This window comes from Rhineura floridana, chromosome 2 (assembly GCF_030035675.1).
Source record: "Rhineura floridana isolate rRhiFlo1 chromosome 2, rRhiFlo1.hap2, whole genome shotgun sequence".
Classification (NCBI taxonomy): Eukaryota; Metazoa; Chordata; class Lepidosauria; order Squamata; family Rhineuridae; genus Rhineura; species Rhineura floridana.
In genome coordinates this window covers 222071809-222086656 of record NC_084481.1, presented here as the reverse complement: position 1 = coordinate 222086656, position 14848 = coordinate 222071809, and the positions used below count along the sequence as shown (strand labels likewise).

General features: G+C 43.2%; 1 protein-coding gene across 1 annotated transcript in view; it reads right to left on the bottom strand.

Annotated features, from left to right (window-relative positions):
• AKT1 (AKT serine/threonine kinase 1) overlaps positions 1–14848 on the bottom strand; it is a 178895-nt gene that overhangs the window by 67462 nt on the left and 96585 nt on the right. The window contains exon 3 of the mRNA XM_061612309.1: positions 11617–11745. Within this exon, the coding sequence (XP_061468293.1) occupies positions 11617–11745 (129 nt within the window). The remainder of the gene's footprint in view (positions 1–11616; positions 11746–14848) is intronic.

Sequence of the window (14848 nt, the reverse complement as noted above, 5' to 3'; positions counted from 1 at the left end):
GGCCTCCAGCCTTTCCTTACAGACAGCTACGCATTGCAGGGAAAAATCAATGTTCCTTTCCCAGCATCTTGTCCACCATTACTGACCTTATCATGACAGGCTACTGAGCGTCTAGCATTCCACAGGTCATGGTTCAAAATCCACTGATCTGGCCCATTACTGTCTGCTATCACTGGAAGTGGCTCTCTTTAGATCTCATGCAAAGGTCTATCCCCCAGCCTTGCAACCCAATATGGACGCCATTGATCTAAAAGATACATACCTGCCGTCCAAGGTATGGAGCGGTCCAGATCAGATAAGAGACATGGTGGTCATAAGTAGCCTGTGCTAATTCCCTGCCCCCTCTGTCACATGCACACAAACTAAGGAAACACATACAAGAGGATGCAGTGAAACTAGTTATTGACGTAAAAAAAAAAAATCAACCCAGCCAAATGAAGTCCTGTTATCAGAACAGAAAGTGACAAAGGAACATTTCCCATAATGCTATATGGCAGGGTAAGCCAGGTAGCCTCGCAGCTTTGGCCTAAACTGTTTCAGGGCTGGTGGCAACAGGCAGCATGGTTGGTCACTTGCCGAAGGTCCACACCACAGCAGGGGCCCAATGAACCCACTGCAATCAGGAGGGCGCCTTGCTCAGGGCCTCCCAAAACCTGCAACAGACACTGCTCAACTTGATTACAGGGAAAGGGAGTTGTGATCTACTGGTCAGTATCCAGCGAAACAGTTCTGCTAGCTCAAGAGGTTTTAGCTGCACAATGGAACGTTCCTGCCTTGTCTCCTTGCATGCTCGCTGTGTGACTCTTAAATCTTCACAGGCGCCATGGTGCCTGCAAGAGCTGGATTGGCAACTCTCTGATTCATGGCGGCGATGCCCTAAACATAGCGCCAGATAACCCCCATCAACCTTAAACATCTACAGAAATTGTTGTCCAAAACATCTGAGACATCAGGGTTGGCGAAGGCTGTATTAGGGACCGACACTAGAGACCCCACCTCCCTTTATTTGGTGTGGGGTGAAGACAAAAAACCAAGATTATGCCAACTCCTGCTGCCTTTTCCCAGCGGTCTAAAACTAGCAGCAGAGAGAGCGTGAAAAAAACATAATGGAGGAAAATGCGCCACCAGTTGAAATTGTTCTGACCTCAAGTATGACACTCTATTATTGCTTTTCGATACAAGGAAAGGAACGAGACCAATTAGAATCGACACGTTTCCTCTAAATCAGTGCTGCCCCGTTGATATTTGCTAAGCTTGCTGATCCAGCAATCCTTAAAAGCACACAGCAAGATGAATAATAGAGATTTGTCAGTTAATAACCACTATAATTCAAGTATGTCACATAGAAATGTTTTGTTTAGTGAACAATATGCTGTCTAATTACCCTGCTCAATCATTACAGAACACATCAAGAAGGGAAGAAAGCTTCATTTGAAAACTTGTACAGTACTTTAAGGGGGGGGCTATATCACACCGTGCTTTGCCAAAATCACTTCCTGCCCCGCAGCCTCAACCCCCATTAAAAATGGGGAATGCACAGGGAATAAGATGAAGAAAAGACAGAAAACAGGACTCCCTTCATGTTCGTGCGGGAATGGCTCCCATTCATTCACAAGCACATACAGCTACAGAATGAAAGATGCAACCACGTGGGCAGAGGGAATAGAGTAGTTGGGTGTCAGGTGATCAGCTGAACCCACTGATGGAATTCAGGATGGACCAAGTTGTCACTTGCAGTTTTTCTCAGCTTCTCATTTTTCTAGTCCTAAGCCCTGCTTGCGAGTTTCACATATATGTCTTCACAAAAATTCGACAACATTTTAGCGGACGTTTCCCCTGCACCACACATTTTCGTATGCGATTTCCCCTAACATTTTTGCAAAGCAGTCTCTCCTAACATAATGCATTTTTGTATATTATCTTCACTAACAATACGCATTTTTTGGTTGGAGAGGTGCATGGCAAAATTCTGAGAAGCAGGAATTTCGAAGGCTGGGATGCATTTCAGTTCACATGCTGTTTTAGGAAGCGTGACTTAGGTTTGGTCTGCAATACAAAGCAAAGCGAACCAAAATTTCCCCCCACCCCATCCCTAGGTGGAGTCATTCAAATGCACCTCGCAGCCACATTGGACTGCACCGTGGGGAAAGCAGCTCCTCACCACCACGTTTTTAAAATCAAGATGTGTTGGGAACTGGGGAGAAAACAAGTGATATGATCCTTGTCTAGAAAATGTATGGCCCACATTAGAATGACAGGTAGGTAGAGCAGTTGTACTGCTTTGCATGCAGAAGGTCCCAGATTTAATCCCTGGTATCTTCAGGTAGGGCTGGGAGAGACCCCCAAAACCCTTTATCTTAGTGTACCAACACAATAATATTGGTTATCTATTTGCACTGAAAATGTTTGAAGGGCTGATGTGAAGTTGCTGAGAGGCAACAGCTGGGGGGCAGAGCACCTGCTTTGCATGCAGAAGGTCCCAGGCTCAATCTCTGGCATCTCCAGTTAGGACCGAGAAAGACGCCTGCCTGAAACCCTGGAGAGCTGATGCCAGTCAGTGCAGGCAATACTGAGCTAGATGGACCAAAGGTCTGACTTGATATAAGGCAGCTTACTATTAAAGGGCAGGAGTAGCCAATGTGGCGTCCTCAAGATGTTGTTGCTGTTATTGTTTTTATTAAATGTCTATCCTGCCTTTCCTCCCAGAAGGAGTCCAGGACAGCAAACAAAAGGCAAAGCACTAAAAACAATTTAAAATATCGAGAAAACCAAAGTATCTTAAAATATCTTAATTTTTTTTAAAAAAAAAATCTTAAAAAGCAATTCCAACACAGACGCAGACTGGGATAACGTCTCTACTTAAAAGGCTTGTTGAAAGAGGAAGGTCTTCAGTAGGGGCCAAAAAGATAACAGAGATGGCGCCTGTCTAATATTCAAGGGGAGGGAATTCCAAAGTGTTGGTGCCACTGCACTAAAGGTCCACTTCCTGTGCTGTGCAGAATGGACCTCCTGATGAGAAGGCCCTCACCTGCAGAGCAAAGTGATCAATTGGGTATATAAGGGGTAAGACGATCTTTCAGGCTGATGCTCTTCTACTCCCATCAGCCCCAGCTACTATGGCCAATGGTCAAGGATGACAACATGGGAATTGTACCCCAACAAAACCTGGGGGAGACCATGTTGGCTCTTCCTGCTATAAGGAAATTTTACCCAATCCTTCTTCCAAAAAACTCAAGATTTAACAGATTTGCCCCCACCCTTTAGAATGATCCTGTGAGGCAGATTAGGTTGAAAGACAGCCTATCTCAAGGTCATCCACTAAGCGTCAAGATTTGAACCCAAGTCTTTGTCCAAGTCTGGTTCAACCCTCCTTCTCAATGTGTACAGTAGCTCCCACTCTACGCACCTATAGAAAAATGCTTCAGAAGTTCTTAAACAGTATTATTTTAAGACAATGCACATCTCAGGTTTCCAGGGGAGAAACAGCAAGGCAGCCATCTTTGTGTACCTTAAATATTGGACAGGTGCCATTTTTTAGGAGCCAACTGAAGACCTTCCTCTTTCAACAAGCCCTTTAAGCAAACACCTTACCCCAATATGCATCTGTACTGTAATTGTTTTTAAGACACTTTCAAAGATTTTTGTTGGTTTTTAAGAAGTTTTTTTAAGATGTTCTGTTCTTAAGATATTTTTAGTGTATATTTAAGATATTTTTAGTGTATACCACTTGTTGTTTGTTGCCCTAGGCTCCCTTTGGGAGGAAGAGTAGGACATAATAGTCGTCACCACCGCCACTGCCTAAAGAAAGAATGTGTTTAGAGTTTTAACTGGCAAATAAAATGTGAGAACAGGGGAGGGAGGCATTAGGTATCTGGCGAGGTTGAGGAAGCACTTCACCAAATATTTTGGTCTTGAAGAGCTCCCTGAAGGCAGCAGCCAGAAGGGGCAGACGGACATTAGAGAGAAGAAGATCTCTTCCAGGCTCACGGAACAGCCTGGCAGAAAGTAGAGGCACAGAAGGAGGTGGGAACTGGGAAACCCACCGTTCAGAACTCAACTCAAACATGGACTCATTATTATATGGGGATAACGTTATCCCACTGAGTAACAGGAAATGAGATAATTGTCCTTGCACAGAGGGAATTCCACTCCCCCAGCTGTGGACCTGGTGTTAGAGGCACAGTCCACCACAAGCCACCCACCATTTAAGTTTCACACAATGTACTCCTCTACACAGTGCATAGTTAAGACTATGGGATTCGCTCCAACAAGAGGCAATGATGGCCACCAACGTGGAGAGCTTTAAAAGAGGATTAGTCAGATTCATGGAGCAAAAGGCTATCAGTGGCTACAAGCCATGATGGCTATGCTCAGCCGCCATAGTCAGAGGCAGTATGTTTCTGAACAACAGTTGCTGGAAACCGCGGCGGGGGAGATGCCCATTATGAGAACAGGTCGCTGGACTAGATGGACTACTGGCCCAATCCAGCAGGCTCTTCTTAAGTTCTTATTGCTCTGCCCACTTTTGCCTGTGGTCCCACCCACCCCAGGTGATAGTGGCAGAGCCTGGGAAGCAATCCACCAATGTACTCTTCCACACAGTGCGTAGTTGAAGTATGGAATTCACTCCCACAAGAGGCAGTCATGGGCACAAACTTGGATGGCTTTAAAAGAGGTTTAAACATATTCATGGAGGAGAATGCTATCAGTGGCAACTAGCCATGGTGGCCAAGTTCTACCTCCGTTAAGAGAGGCAGTATGCCTCTGAATATAAGCTGCTGGAAATCATAAATAGGGAGAGTGCTGTTGCACTCATGTCCTGCTTGCAGGCTTCCCATAGGCATAATAGGAAATAGACTGGCATACTGCAAGAACAGGATGCTGAACCAGAAAGGGCATCTGGCCTGATCCAGCATGGCTCTTCTTGTTTTTCAGGGGCAATGTTATGTCAGGTATTCTGGGACACTGTGGGAAAATGTTTAAATATCCTGCAGGCTTCCGGGTGCTGTTGCCAGGCAATCCCAAATCGGGGGAGGAGGCAGGTTCCCAAGCGTCAGCACCAGCCCCCCCCCCGCCAAACTGTCTGAACTCCACCAGCTGCCTGAGAACGCCGCACACTGATGCCAGCCCTGAAGGGATTTTTTCCTTGTTTGTTTGCAAGATACAAATGAGAAAGGGCCGTGTGGTAGAGCATCTGCCTTGCATGCAGAACGCCCCAGGTTCAATCCCCGGCATCTCCAGGTAGAACTAGGAGAGAATCCTGACTGCAGTCCTGGAGAGCTGCTGCCAGTCAGTGTAGACAATACTGAGCTAGACAAATCAATGATCCTATGCTTCCAGCCAGATCTCTGGGTGCATTTGTGTACCTCCTAAAACAAACAGAAATCCCACTGCATCACTTTCCTTAAAGGACCAGCTAAGCACTAGCTGCCCGAACTGACAACAAACAGAACTAACCCTGGTAAAAGGTTTCACTATTCTTATTTGTCATAACATTTCCTTCTGCCACCCCTCCCCCCATTTCCCCATCAAAAGGAAGAAGCACAGATTTTAAGTTGTGATTCTGTTCTTCCTGGTGATTCAGTCTTTTAAGGATAAGCAGGACAACGTAAAGGGTTTCTCATGAGGACTGCCACCCAAGCATTCAGATGCAATGGTTGTTGTTGCACGGTTGAGAGACACACCACATTATCCTAGTGACTTCCTAGAATGTCAAAATATTTCCTCTCCTCCAAACACAGGCAGAGGAATCCATTTCAGGGGAAGCCTGCAGAAGAGGCACCAGCGCAAGAGGAGCCAGCGGGAAGGTCCGCAGCATCAAACTGCAGTTCAGAAACCTCCAGACCAGCTGAATACTGGCTCAGCCGGGAGCTGTGCGCAGGGACCGGAATGGAAAAGCCAGCCCTCGCAAATACCCCTACCAGGGAGTAAGCACTCTCCATAGACTTCTATTGGAATTATTTTCTTCTGTTGTTATGTGCCTTTAAGTCGATTACAACTTATGGCGACTCCTGTTTTTCCTGCTCCCTTCTGGTTTTTTCAGCATTATTGTCTTTTCTAGTGAATCATGTCTTCTCATTATGTATGAACCTCAGGTTCACCATTTTAGCTTCTAATGATAGTTCTGGTTTAAATTGTTCTAACACCCAATTATTTGTCTTTTTCACGGTCCATGGTATGCGCCAAGCTTTCCTCCAACACCACATTTCAAATGAGTTGATTTTTCTCTTATCCACTTTTTTCACTGGACAACTTTCACATCCATACATAGAAATTGGGAATACCATGGTCTGAATGATCCTGACTTTAGTGTTCAGAGAGACATCTTTGCATTTGAGGACCTTTTCTAATGCTCTCATAGCTGCCCTCCCCAGTTCTAGCCTTCTTCTAATTTGTCTCCATTTTGATTAATGGCTGTGCCAAGGTATTGATAATCCTTGACAAGTTCAATGTCCTCCTTGTCAACTTTAAAGTAACATACACCTTCTGTTGTCATTACTTTAGTCTTCTTTACATTCAGCTGTAATCCTGCTTTTGTGCTTTCCTCTTTAACTTTCATTTCAACAGCATTCACTTCAAATCATTACTGGTTTCTGCTAGTAGTATGGTATCATCTGCATATCTTAAATTATTGATATTTCTCCCTCCAATTTTCACACCTCCTTCATTTGGTCCAATCCTGCTTTCCGTATGATGTGTTCTGCATACAGATTAAACCAATAGGGTGATAAAATACACCCCTGTCTCACACCCTTTCCAAATGGGAACCAATCGGATTCTCCACATTCTGTCCTTACAGTAGTCTCTTGTCCAGACTATAGGTTGTGCATCAGAACAATCAGATGCTATGGCACTCACATTTCTTTTAAAGCAGTCCATAGTTTCTCATGATCTATACAATCAAAGGCTTTGCTGTAATCTATAAAGCACAGGGTGATTTTCTACTGAAATTCTTTGGTCCATTCCATTATGCAACATATGTTTGCAATATGATCTCTGGTACCTCTTCCTTTTCTAAATCCAGCTTGGACATCTGGCATTTCTTGCTCCATATATGGTAAGAACCTTTGTTGTAGAGCATTACTTTACTTGCATGGGATATTAAAGCAATAGTTCAATAATTACTGCATTCCCTGGGATCCCCTTTCTTTGGAATTGGGATATATATTGAACGCTTCCAGCCTGTGGGCCATTGTTTAGCTTTCCATATTTCTTGACAGATTTTTGTCAAAATTTGGACAGATTCAGTCTCAGTAGCTTGTAGCAACTCTATTGGTATGCCATCTGTTCCTGGTGATTTGTTTCTTCCAAGTATTTTAAGAGCAGCTTTAACTTCACATTCTAAAATTTCTGGTTCTTCATCATATGGTTCCTCCATGAATGAATCTGTCATCCTTGCATCTCTTTTATAGAGTTCTTCAGTGTATTGCTTCCATCTTCCTTTTATTTCATCTTGGTCAGTCAGTGTGTTCCCCTGTTGATTGTTCAACATCCCTACTCTTGGTTTAAATTTCCCTTTAATTTCTCTAATCTTTTGGAATAGGGCTCTTCTATCTTTTTTGTTGTCCTCTTCTATTTCTATACAGTAACTATTGTAATAGTTCTCTTTGTCCGTACATACTAGTCACTGTATTATTACATTTAGGGTTCTAACTGTGTTTCTGTCTCCGTTTGCTTTTGCTTCCTTTCTTTCTTTAACCATTTCAAGAGTTTCATCAGTCATCCATTGAGGTCTTTCTCTCTTTTTAACTAGAGGTATTGTCTTTTTGCATTCTTCTCTGATGTCTCTGCCTTCAATCCTTAGTTCTTCTGGTTCTCTGTCAACTAAATGTAAAGCCTCAAATCTGTTCCTTATTTGATCTTTATATTCTTCTGGGATGTTATTTAAATTGTATTTTGGTATTATGATTGCTTTGTTGTTTTTCTTTAGCTTTACTCTGATTTTCAATATGACCAGTTCACGTTCTGTACCACAGTATGCTCCTGGCCTTGTTTTTGCAGAAAGCATGGTACTTCTCCATCTTCTGCTACCATTTATGTAATCAATTTGATTCCTATATAGACCATTTGGTGATGTCCACATGTACAGTCAACTTTTTGGTTGCTCAAAAAATGTGTTTGCAAGAAGCAAATTATTGGCTTCACAGAATTCAGTAAGTCTTTCTCCTGCTTCATTTCTATCTCCTAAGCCCCATTTCCCCACAATTCCTAGTTCTTCTCTGTTCCCTACTTTTGCATTCCAATCCCCAATTATCAGAGCAACCTGTTTTGGTGTGTGATCAATTTCTTCCTGTACTTCTGTGTAAAATCTCTCCAATTTCTTTTCTTCTGCATTTGCCGTTGGAGCATAGACTTGGATAATGGTTATGTTAATAGGTTTCCTGTTTAATCTCATTGATATCACTCGCTTAGACCTTGCGTTATAGCTCCTAAATGCTTTTGCTACATCACTTCTCACTATTAAAGCAACCCCTTGCTTCTTGATTTCTCATTTCCTGCATAAAATGTTTTGTAGTTGCCCGATTGAAAATGTCCCATTCCTGTCCATTTTAATTCACTCACACCAAGTATTGTAAGGTTGATGGGTTCCATTTCTTGCTTGACGATTTCTAATTTTCCCTAGTTCATGCTTCTCACATTCCATGTTCCTATTGTGTATGTCATACAACTCCGGACTCTCCTTTCACATCTGTGCGCATCAACCTCTGGGCTTCCTTTTGGCTTTGACCCAGTGGCGTCATTAGTCACTGCACTACTCGTACTAGTCCTTTGTTCTTCTCTAGCAACTCAATGAGTGTCTTTTTACCTGGGGGTGGGTGGGTCTCATCTTCCAGCATTATCTTGTGTTGCATTTTGGATACACTGTTCATTGGGTTTTCATGGTAAGAGGTATTCAGAGGTGGTTTACCATTGCCTTCCTCTGAGTTTGGATGCATCTTAGTCTGGTGTCTCAGCTTTGACCATTCCGCCTTGGGTGCCCCTGCTAGGAGCCTAGACTCCTGACGGCATTGCTCTCAGCTTCTTCGACACTCTCAAACCCCCTCACCACGTTAAGGTGTGCATCCCAGAGGAGGAATTATTTTCTTAGGCCGAGCTTTTTCCCGGCATAACTTTTGCGTGGATCAGGATCTGCAGGAGCACTCCGAACATGAGCTAGATGTGGCCTAAATCCCACCCCCCAGTCTCTCCTCCAACATGCCTTCACAATGCCCCTTTTTGGGGCCTTCTACCAGCTTCCTCAGCTCCTCTTATGTCACTGGCAGACCCCCTGTCTGAATGAGGGGCTTCTGTAGGCAGAGCCAGTGGGCCACTATATCCAACTCCCCTCAGCCTGGCTTAAATAGCAGTTGGATTGCGCCAGAGAGAGAAAGGGAGGAGGAGAGGGAGAGGGGGAGAGAGAGAGAGACAGAGAGAGAGTAAAACTCTGCCCCTCTTTTGACGACACTGAGAAGCTGCTTTATTCATACATTTATCATTACATTTATCTACCACCTGCCCTCCAAGAAACAAGGTAGTGGTTCTTCCCTTCTCTCATTTTATCCCCACAACAAGCTTGCACGCTAGGTTAGACTGAAAGACCGTGACTGGCCAACAGTCACCCAGTGAGATCCAAGGCTGAGTGGGGGGGATTTGAACCCTGGTTGCCCAGGTCTAACACTCTAACCACTAAAGCACACTGGCTTGCACATACAAAGAGGGTCATCTATAACTTCTGGCTACATTACTGGCTGGGCAAGAAAAAAACAAGGTTATCACCAGAACAAAAAGACAAAAAAAGAAAGAGAAGCTTAGCTCTGAAATGGTGCTAAGTTGAAGGAAACATTAATAAGAGATACGAGAAAGCAAAGGGAGTGTAGCTTTGTTCAGGCTTGCAAATAAGCCCACAAAAGTCACTAGCCTGCTGGGGGCTAGGAGGTACAGGATGGAGAGTGCCGCCCCTCCTCCACATCAACCTGCTGCATTTCTATGCTGAGCACAAGGGAGAGGGGTTCCCTCATCTGGTGGCCCACTTGGTTTCTATGCTGGGCACAACGCAGTTCCTTACTCCTCCACCAGCCAGTTCCCTCCTCTGCAGCTCAGGGCTGCCTGTAGCTACCAGCCTAGCAAGCAGGAAATCTATGCAGGCAACTGAAATGCAAGGCTGGCTTTGCTATTACCTACATTTTCTTTGAAGGTGCGGTGACACAAAGAGATCAATAATCACATGATTCCTGCTCCTACACTCAGTTGCCCAGATTTTTTATTGGGCTTTATTTGTCCAGCATATGTATAATAGATGTGGTTGTTTCATGATCCAGTTATTATCCTAGCATAAATTTCATTACAGCATGTTTTAGGTTCTTCACTGTAGTATTTTACATTAACTGGTTGGGCTACTGTTTGCAACCAAATTTGCTTTTTGTTGATGCTGCTCTTTTTGTGTCTGTGGACGTGATATACAATTTGAATAAACACCCAATTCTCCCTAGCAAATATTAATGTACTTTTCCAATATTTAATACTAGAAAAGCATAAGGGAGCTTTAAAACAGAAAAGGCTGCCATAAGAACCCATTCACCAGGGGAAAGTATGTTGCACAAATCAATTCCCTTATAATGGAAATGAACTAGAGGAAAAACAGGAGTAATAACCTTTGTCCCAAGGTGAAAGTCCCTTGTACTTTTAATAAGCACGTACTGATTAAAATCAAGTTAGAAGGGAAGAAGAACATGGCGGCAAAGGGAAAGTCAGCCTGGCCCCATCTGTCGGACAGAGCAGCAGCACCTGCAGGAAACTGGCACACACACACATGCAAAAAACCCCACTTGGTTGCATCTGCCAGTCGCCCTCGGACTCTAGAACTGAGGGGAAGCACACTCTGGCCCCATCCGATGGCCATGGGATTAAGGTCTCCCCGGTCAGTTGCATAATCTTGATCCAAGCAAGATCGCCAGCTAGGGGAGATCAGCCAGGACCCACATGGTTATAAATACCTGCTAACAATGCATCTTGTACTGTCAAACTGATTTCCCTCCTCTGCTTTTTCCCCCCACCTCCCTCCCAGGGGCACTTCTGGGCTGTTGGTATTTTTGGGTGGGATTCAACCAAATACCAGCAAATTCAGGCTGTGCAATTTTAGATGATTGGGGGAGGTTTTTCGCAACAAACCCGCTTCCCCCAAAAGATTGGAAGTTTTGTGATAAAGAGGCAAGTGACAAGGAAACACACTGGAAAGTGGGAGATAACGTTTGCTTTGACATCGCATCATCTAACCTCCCCCCAAATAAATAGTAATGAATGCTCATTAAATAGCCCAAGTGGTCTAATCTTCCTGAAAACAAATCAGGGTGAATACTCAATAAACAAGTTGTGTGGAAGCGCTATGAGTCTCTCTCTTGGCTTTTTGGTTTGTAAGCCAGATGGAAGGGCCTCTCATGTGTGCATGTTTAAAACTGATGTAACCTACTTTGGGCCCAAAGCAAGGGGCAAAAATATAATTAAATAAATTAAATACCCCCAGGGTGTGTAAATCAAGTCTGCAACAAATCACACACCATCAAAGCAGGTAAGTCATGCTTCAAAAAAAGCCAGCAGGTGGGAAGATATGAAAATAATGGTTGCTGAGAAAATACTTACGAGCTACTGAAAAGTTATTCAAGGGGGATTCTCGTTGTTCCATGTCTTGTGGCCGCTCCTTGTAACCAATGAATGTCCCATCATTCTTCAACAGGAAGTACCTTGGCCTCCATGTTTTAATGTATTCCCCTGGGAGCGGGGTGAAGAGAAAAGGGAAAAGATTGGTAAATGAAGAGTATTTTAATTTTATTTATTTCAATCATTTATACACCGCTGAACACCACAGTTTCTAAGCAGCATACAATGAGGTTACAAGAGAGATACAAAACATAAAATCAGTCAAAACTACCCACAGAAAACAGCAAATCTTACTTGAAATGACAGCTGACATAAAATTTAAAGTCTTCACTGCAGCCAAAGTTTTGCACGTCAGTAGTGGGACACCAAGATTTCCCACACCAGAGTGGCTATTCAAAGCTCCATGAGGGTAGGGAATTGTTTAAATGCAAAACCCAGAAGAGGAGGCAGTGAATAGTATCAGACTAGGACCAGTGGGGCCTGGGTTCAAATTCCTTTCCAGCCGTAAAAGTAACTGGATGGCCTTGGGCTACTCACTCACTCTGGCTCCATCTGCACTATACATTTAAAGCAGCATTATACCACTTTAAACAGTCATGGCTTCCCCCAAGGAAACCTGGGAACTGTAGTTTGTTATGGGTGCTGGGAGTTGTTAGGGGACCCCTATTCTCTTCACAGAGCTACAGCAATGAAATGGTCTAATAGTGCTTTAAATGTCTGGTGCGGATGTGGCCATTGTGACCCACCTTTGAGAACTGCAGTGAAAAAGAGGAATACAAATCTACTAAAAAAGAAGGAATTTATTCACCAACTCTGTGGTGAAGCCTGAGTGCACTATATAACTGAATAGTTAAATTATACCACACTTATCCTGTTGGGGGAGGGGAAGTAACATCTCCAAGTGCAACAGAAAACTGTGATGAAGGGGGGAAATGTCCTCAGATCCCTTGCACTGGGTGCCTCTGCTCATGCTGACAGGAGCCTGCAGTTGAGTGCAATGACATACTGTAACCCATAGGGGGCTTCCCTCCACAAATTCACAGAGGTTTTGCTAGTGTGTCTCTAACCGCATGCAAAACACAGCAAAGAACCTTGTGTCACCTTAAAAGACCAATATAATATTTTTACTGTGGAGTAAGCCTGGAAGTTATAAATGCATTTGTTGTTAGTGTTTCTTCTGTAGTTATGTGATTGGATGACTTTCGTTTCTATACTTACATTAACAAATATTGGGGGGGGGGGAGAAGGAGAAGTGGTAAATGAGTTAGATTATTTTTGATCTGTGGGATGAACAGCTGCCAGTTTCCAGAATGTTACCCGGTTTCCACATCCCACACTTCCCTCTTAATTTCTTTGTAAAAGTTCAAAGTCCAATAAATAGGCTGGAAATGTTCCCCTCTTAATAGCAATCATGATGGCAGATTGCAGTTCTTGGGGGGTTTAAATTCAAATTTAGGCTGGCATATTGCAGATCTTGGGGGGTTTAAATGTTTAAGCTTTTAATTTAATTTCTAATTTTTAGGATTTTGATTATGTCTATATGGAATGTACTTGTGTTTGGTTGTAAGTCGCCCAGAGTGGCAGATTAACCTCTGCCAGATGGGCGTCTAACAAATCAAATCAAATCAATCAATCAATCAATCAATCAATCAATCAATGACTAGTCCCAAAACTGCCTTTAAAAAAAAAATCCAGGAAGAGGTTGGAGCTTTCTTTAGAGGAGGAAAACTAAGTTCGTGCGTTTGTGTTTCCACTCAGCATCAAGCCCATAATAATAAATGTAATAAATGACTTATTATGCCATAACTACAATGCTCGACTTCAAGGGGCAGACATTTCCTCCATGGTCTCCTCTTAACATGGAAAAGCAATCTTTACTCTCAGGGTGCTTGATCATAGGCCATGTTTATATCAAAATTCAGATTTCATTTCAAAGCAGCTTATTTTTGATTTATTGCAAAAACACTAAGTAGTGAGCCACTGTACAAAGAGAAAAGAAGTATTTATTTATTTATTATTGCATTTATATCCCACTTTTCCTCCAAGGAGCTGAAAGTGGCATACATGCTTCTCCTCCTCATAATTTAGTCACCACAACAACCCTGTGAGGTAGGTTAGGCTGCGAGGCCATGACTGGCCCAAGGACACCCAGTGTGCTTCATGGCTGAATGAGGATTTGAACCCTGGTCTTCCAGGTCCTAGTCTAACACTCTAACCACTACAACATATTGATGTAGTGTATTATTTAGCATGTGTTTTTAAATTGCTTTTTAAAAAATGTGTTTTTAAATTTGTATATTTGTTTTTAAAGTTTTTAATTGTTGTAAACCACCCAGAGAGCTTCGGCTATGCGGCAGTATACAAATGCAATAAATAAACAAACAAACAAACAAACAAACAAATAAATAAATAAATAAATAAATAAGTAAGTAAGTAAATGGGAAAAACACCCCATTTAATTTGGGTAATTAAAAAAAAAGGATTTATCCACCCTGGATTCCAGGCACCAGACCAGAAACCAGATTCAAGATGAATTCTATCCTATACCACTAGTGAATTCATTGTCGGAATGCGGATCCTTAATGGAGTCACCTGCATTACACAAGAGCAGGGTATCAGATAGCTCAGTGAGGAATGAGCATACTCAGTGGATGTAGAATGCTGACTGACTGCTGGGTGTGTGTGTCAGAAACCAAAAACTGGGGGGAAGAGGGGGAATGGAGTATCCTGGGAAAGGGCATAACTTGGTAGTTGGAATCTTGACCAGAGAACATTGCACACTACAACATCTTGTTGCGGGTCCCACTTGTATACATGAAACCACAATAGCACAGCTGCAAAAATGACCCCTGAGCTAAAGGTGAACTACACCTTGATACAGCTAGGGATTTTGTGCATGTATCCCTAGCCTGATGTGAAAACTTGCATACAAAGAAGTGTTGGGCATGTGGTTTATAAATGTAAATGTACTGCCTTCAAGTTGATTAGACTAATCCTATGAATAGGGTTTCCATGAGGCTAAGAGGCAGTGACTGGCCCAAGGTCACCCAGTGAGCTTCATGGCTATGTGGGGATTGGAACCAGGTCGCAGTCCAACACCTTAACCACTACACCACACTGGCTCTCTCTATGTGGTTTATAGCCTGATCTAATTACTCTGAATGCATGGGCCTGGCTAGAAAATCGACAACAGTGCTGATCTGGTGCATACATA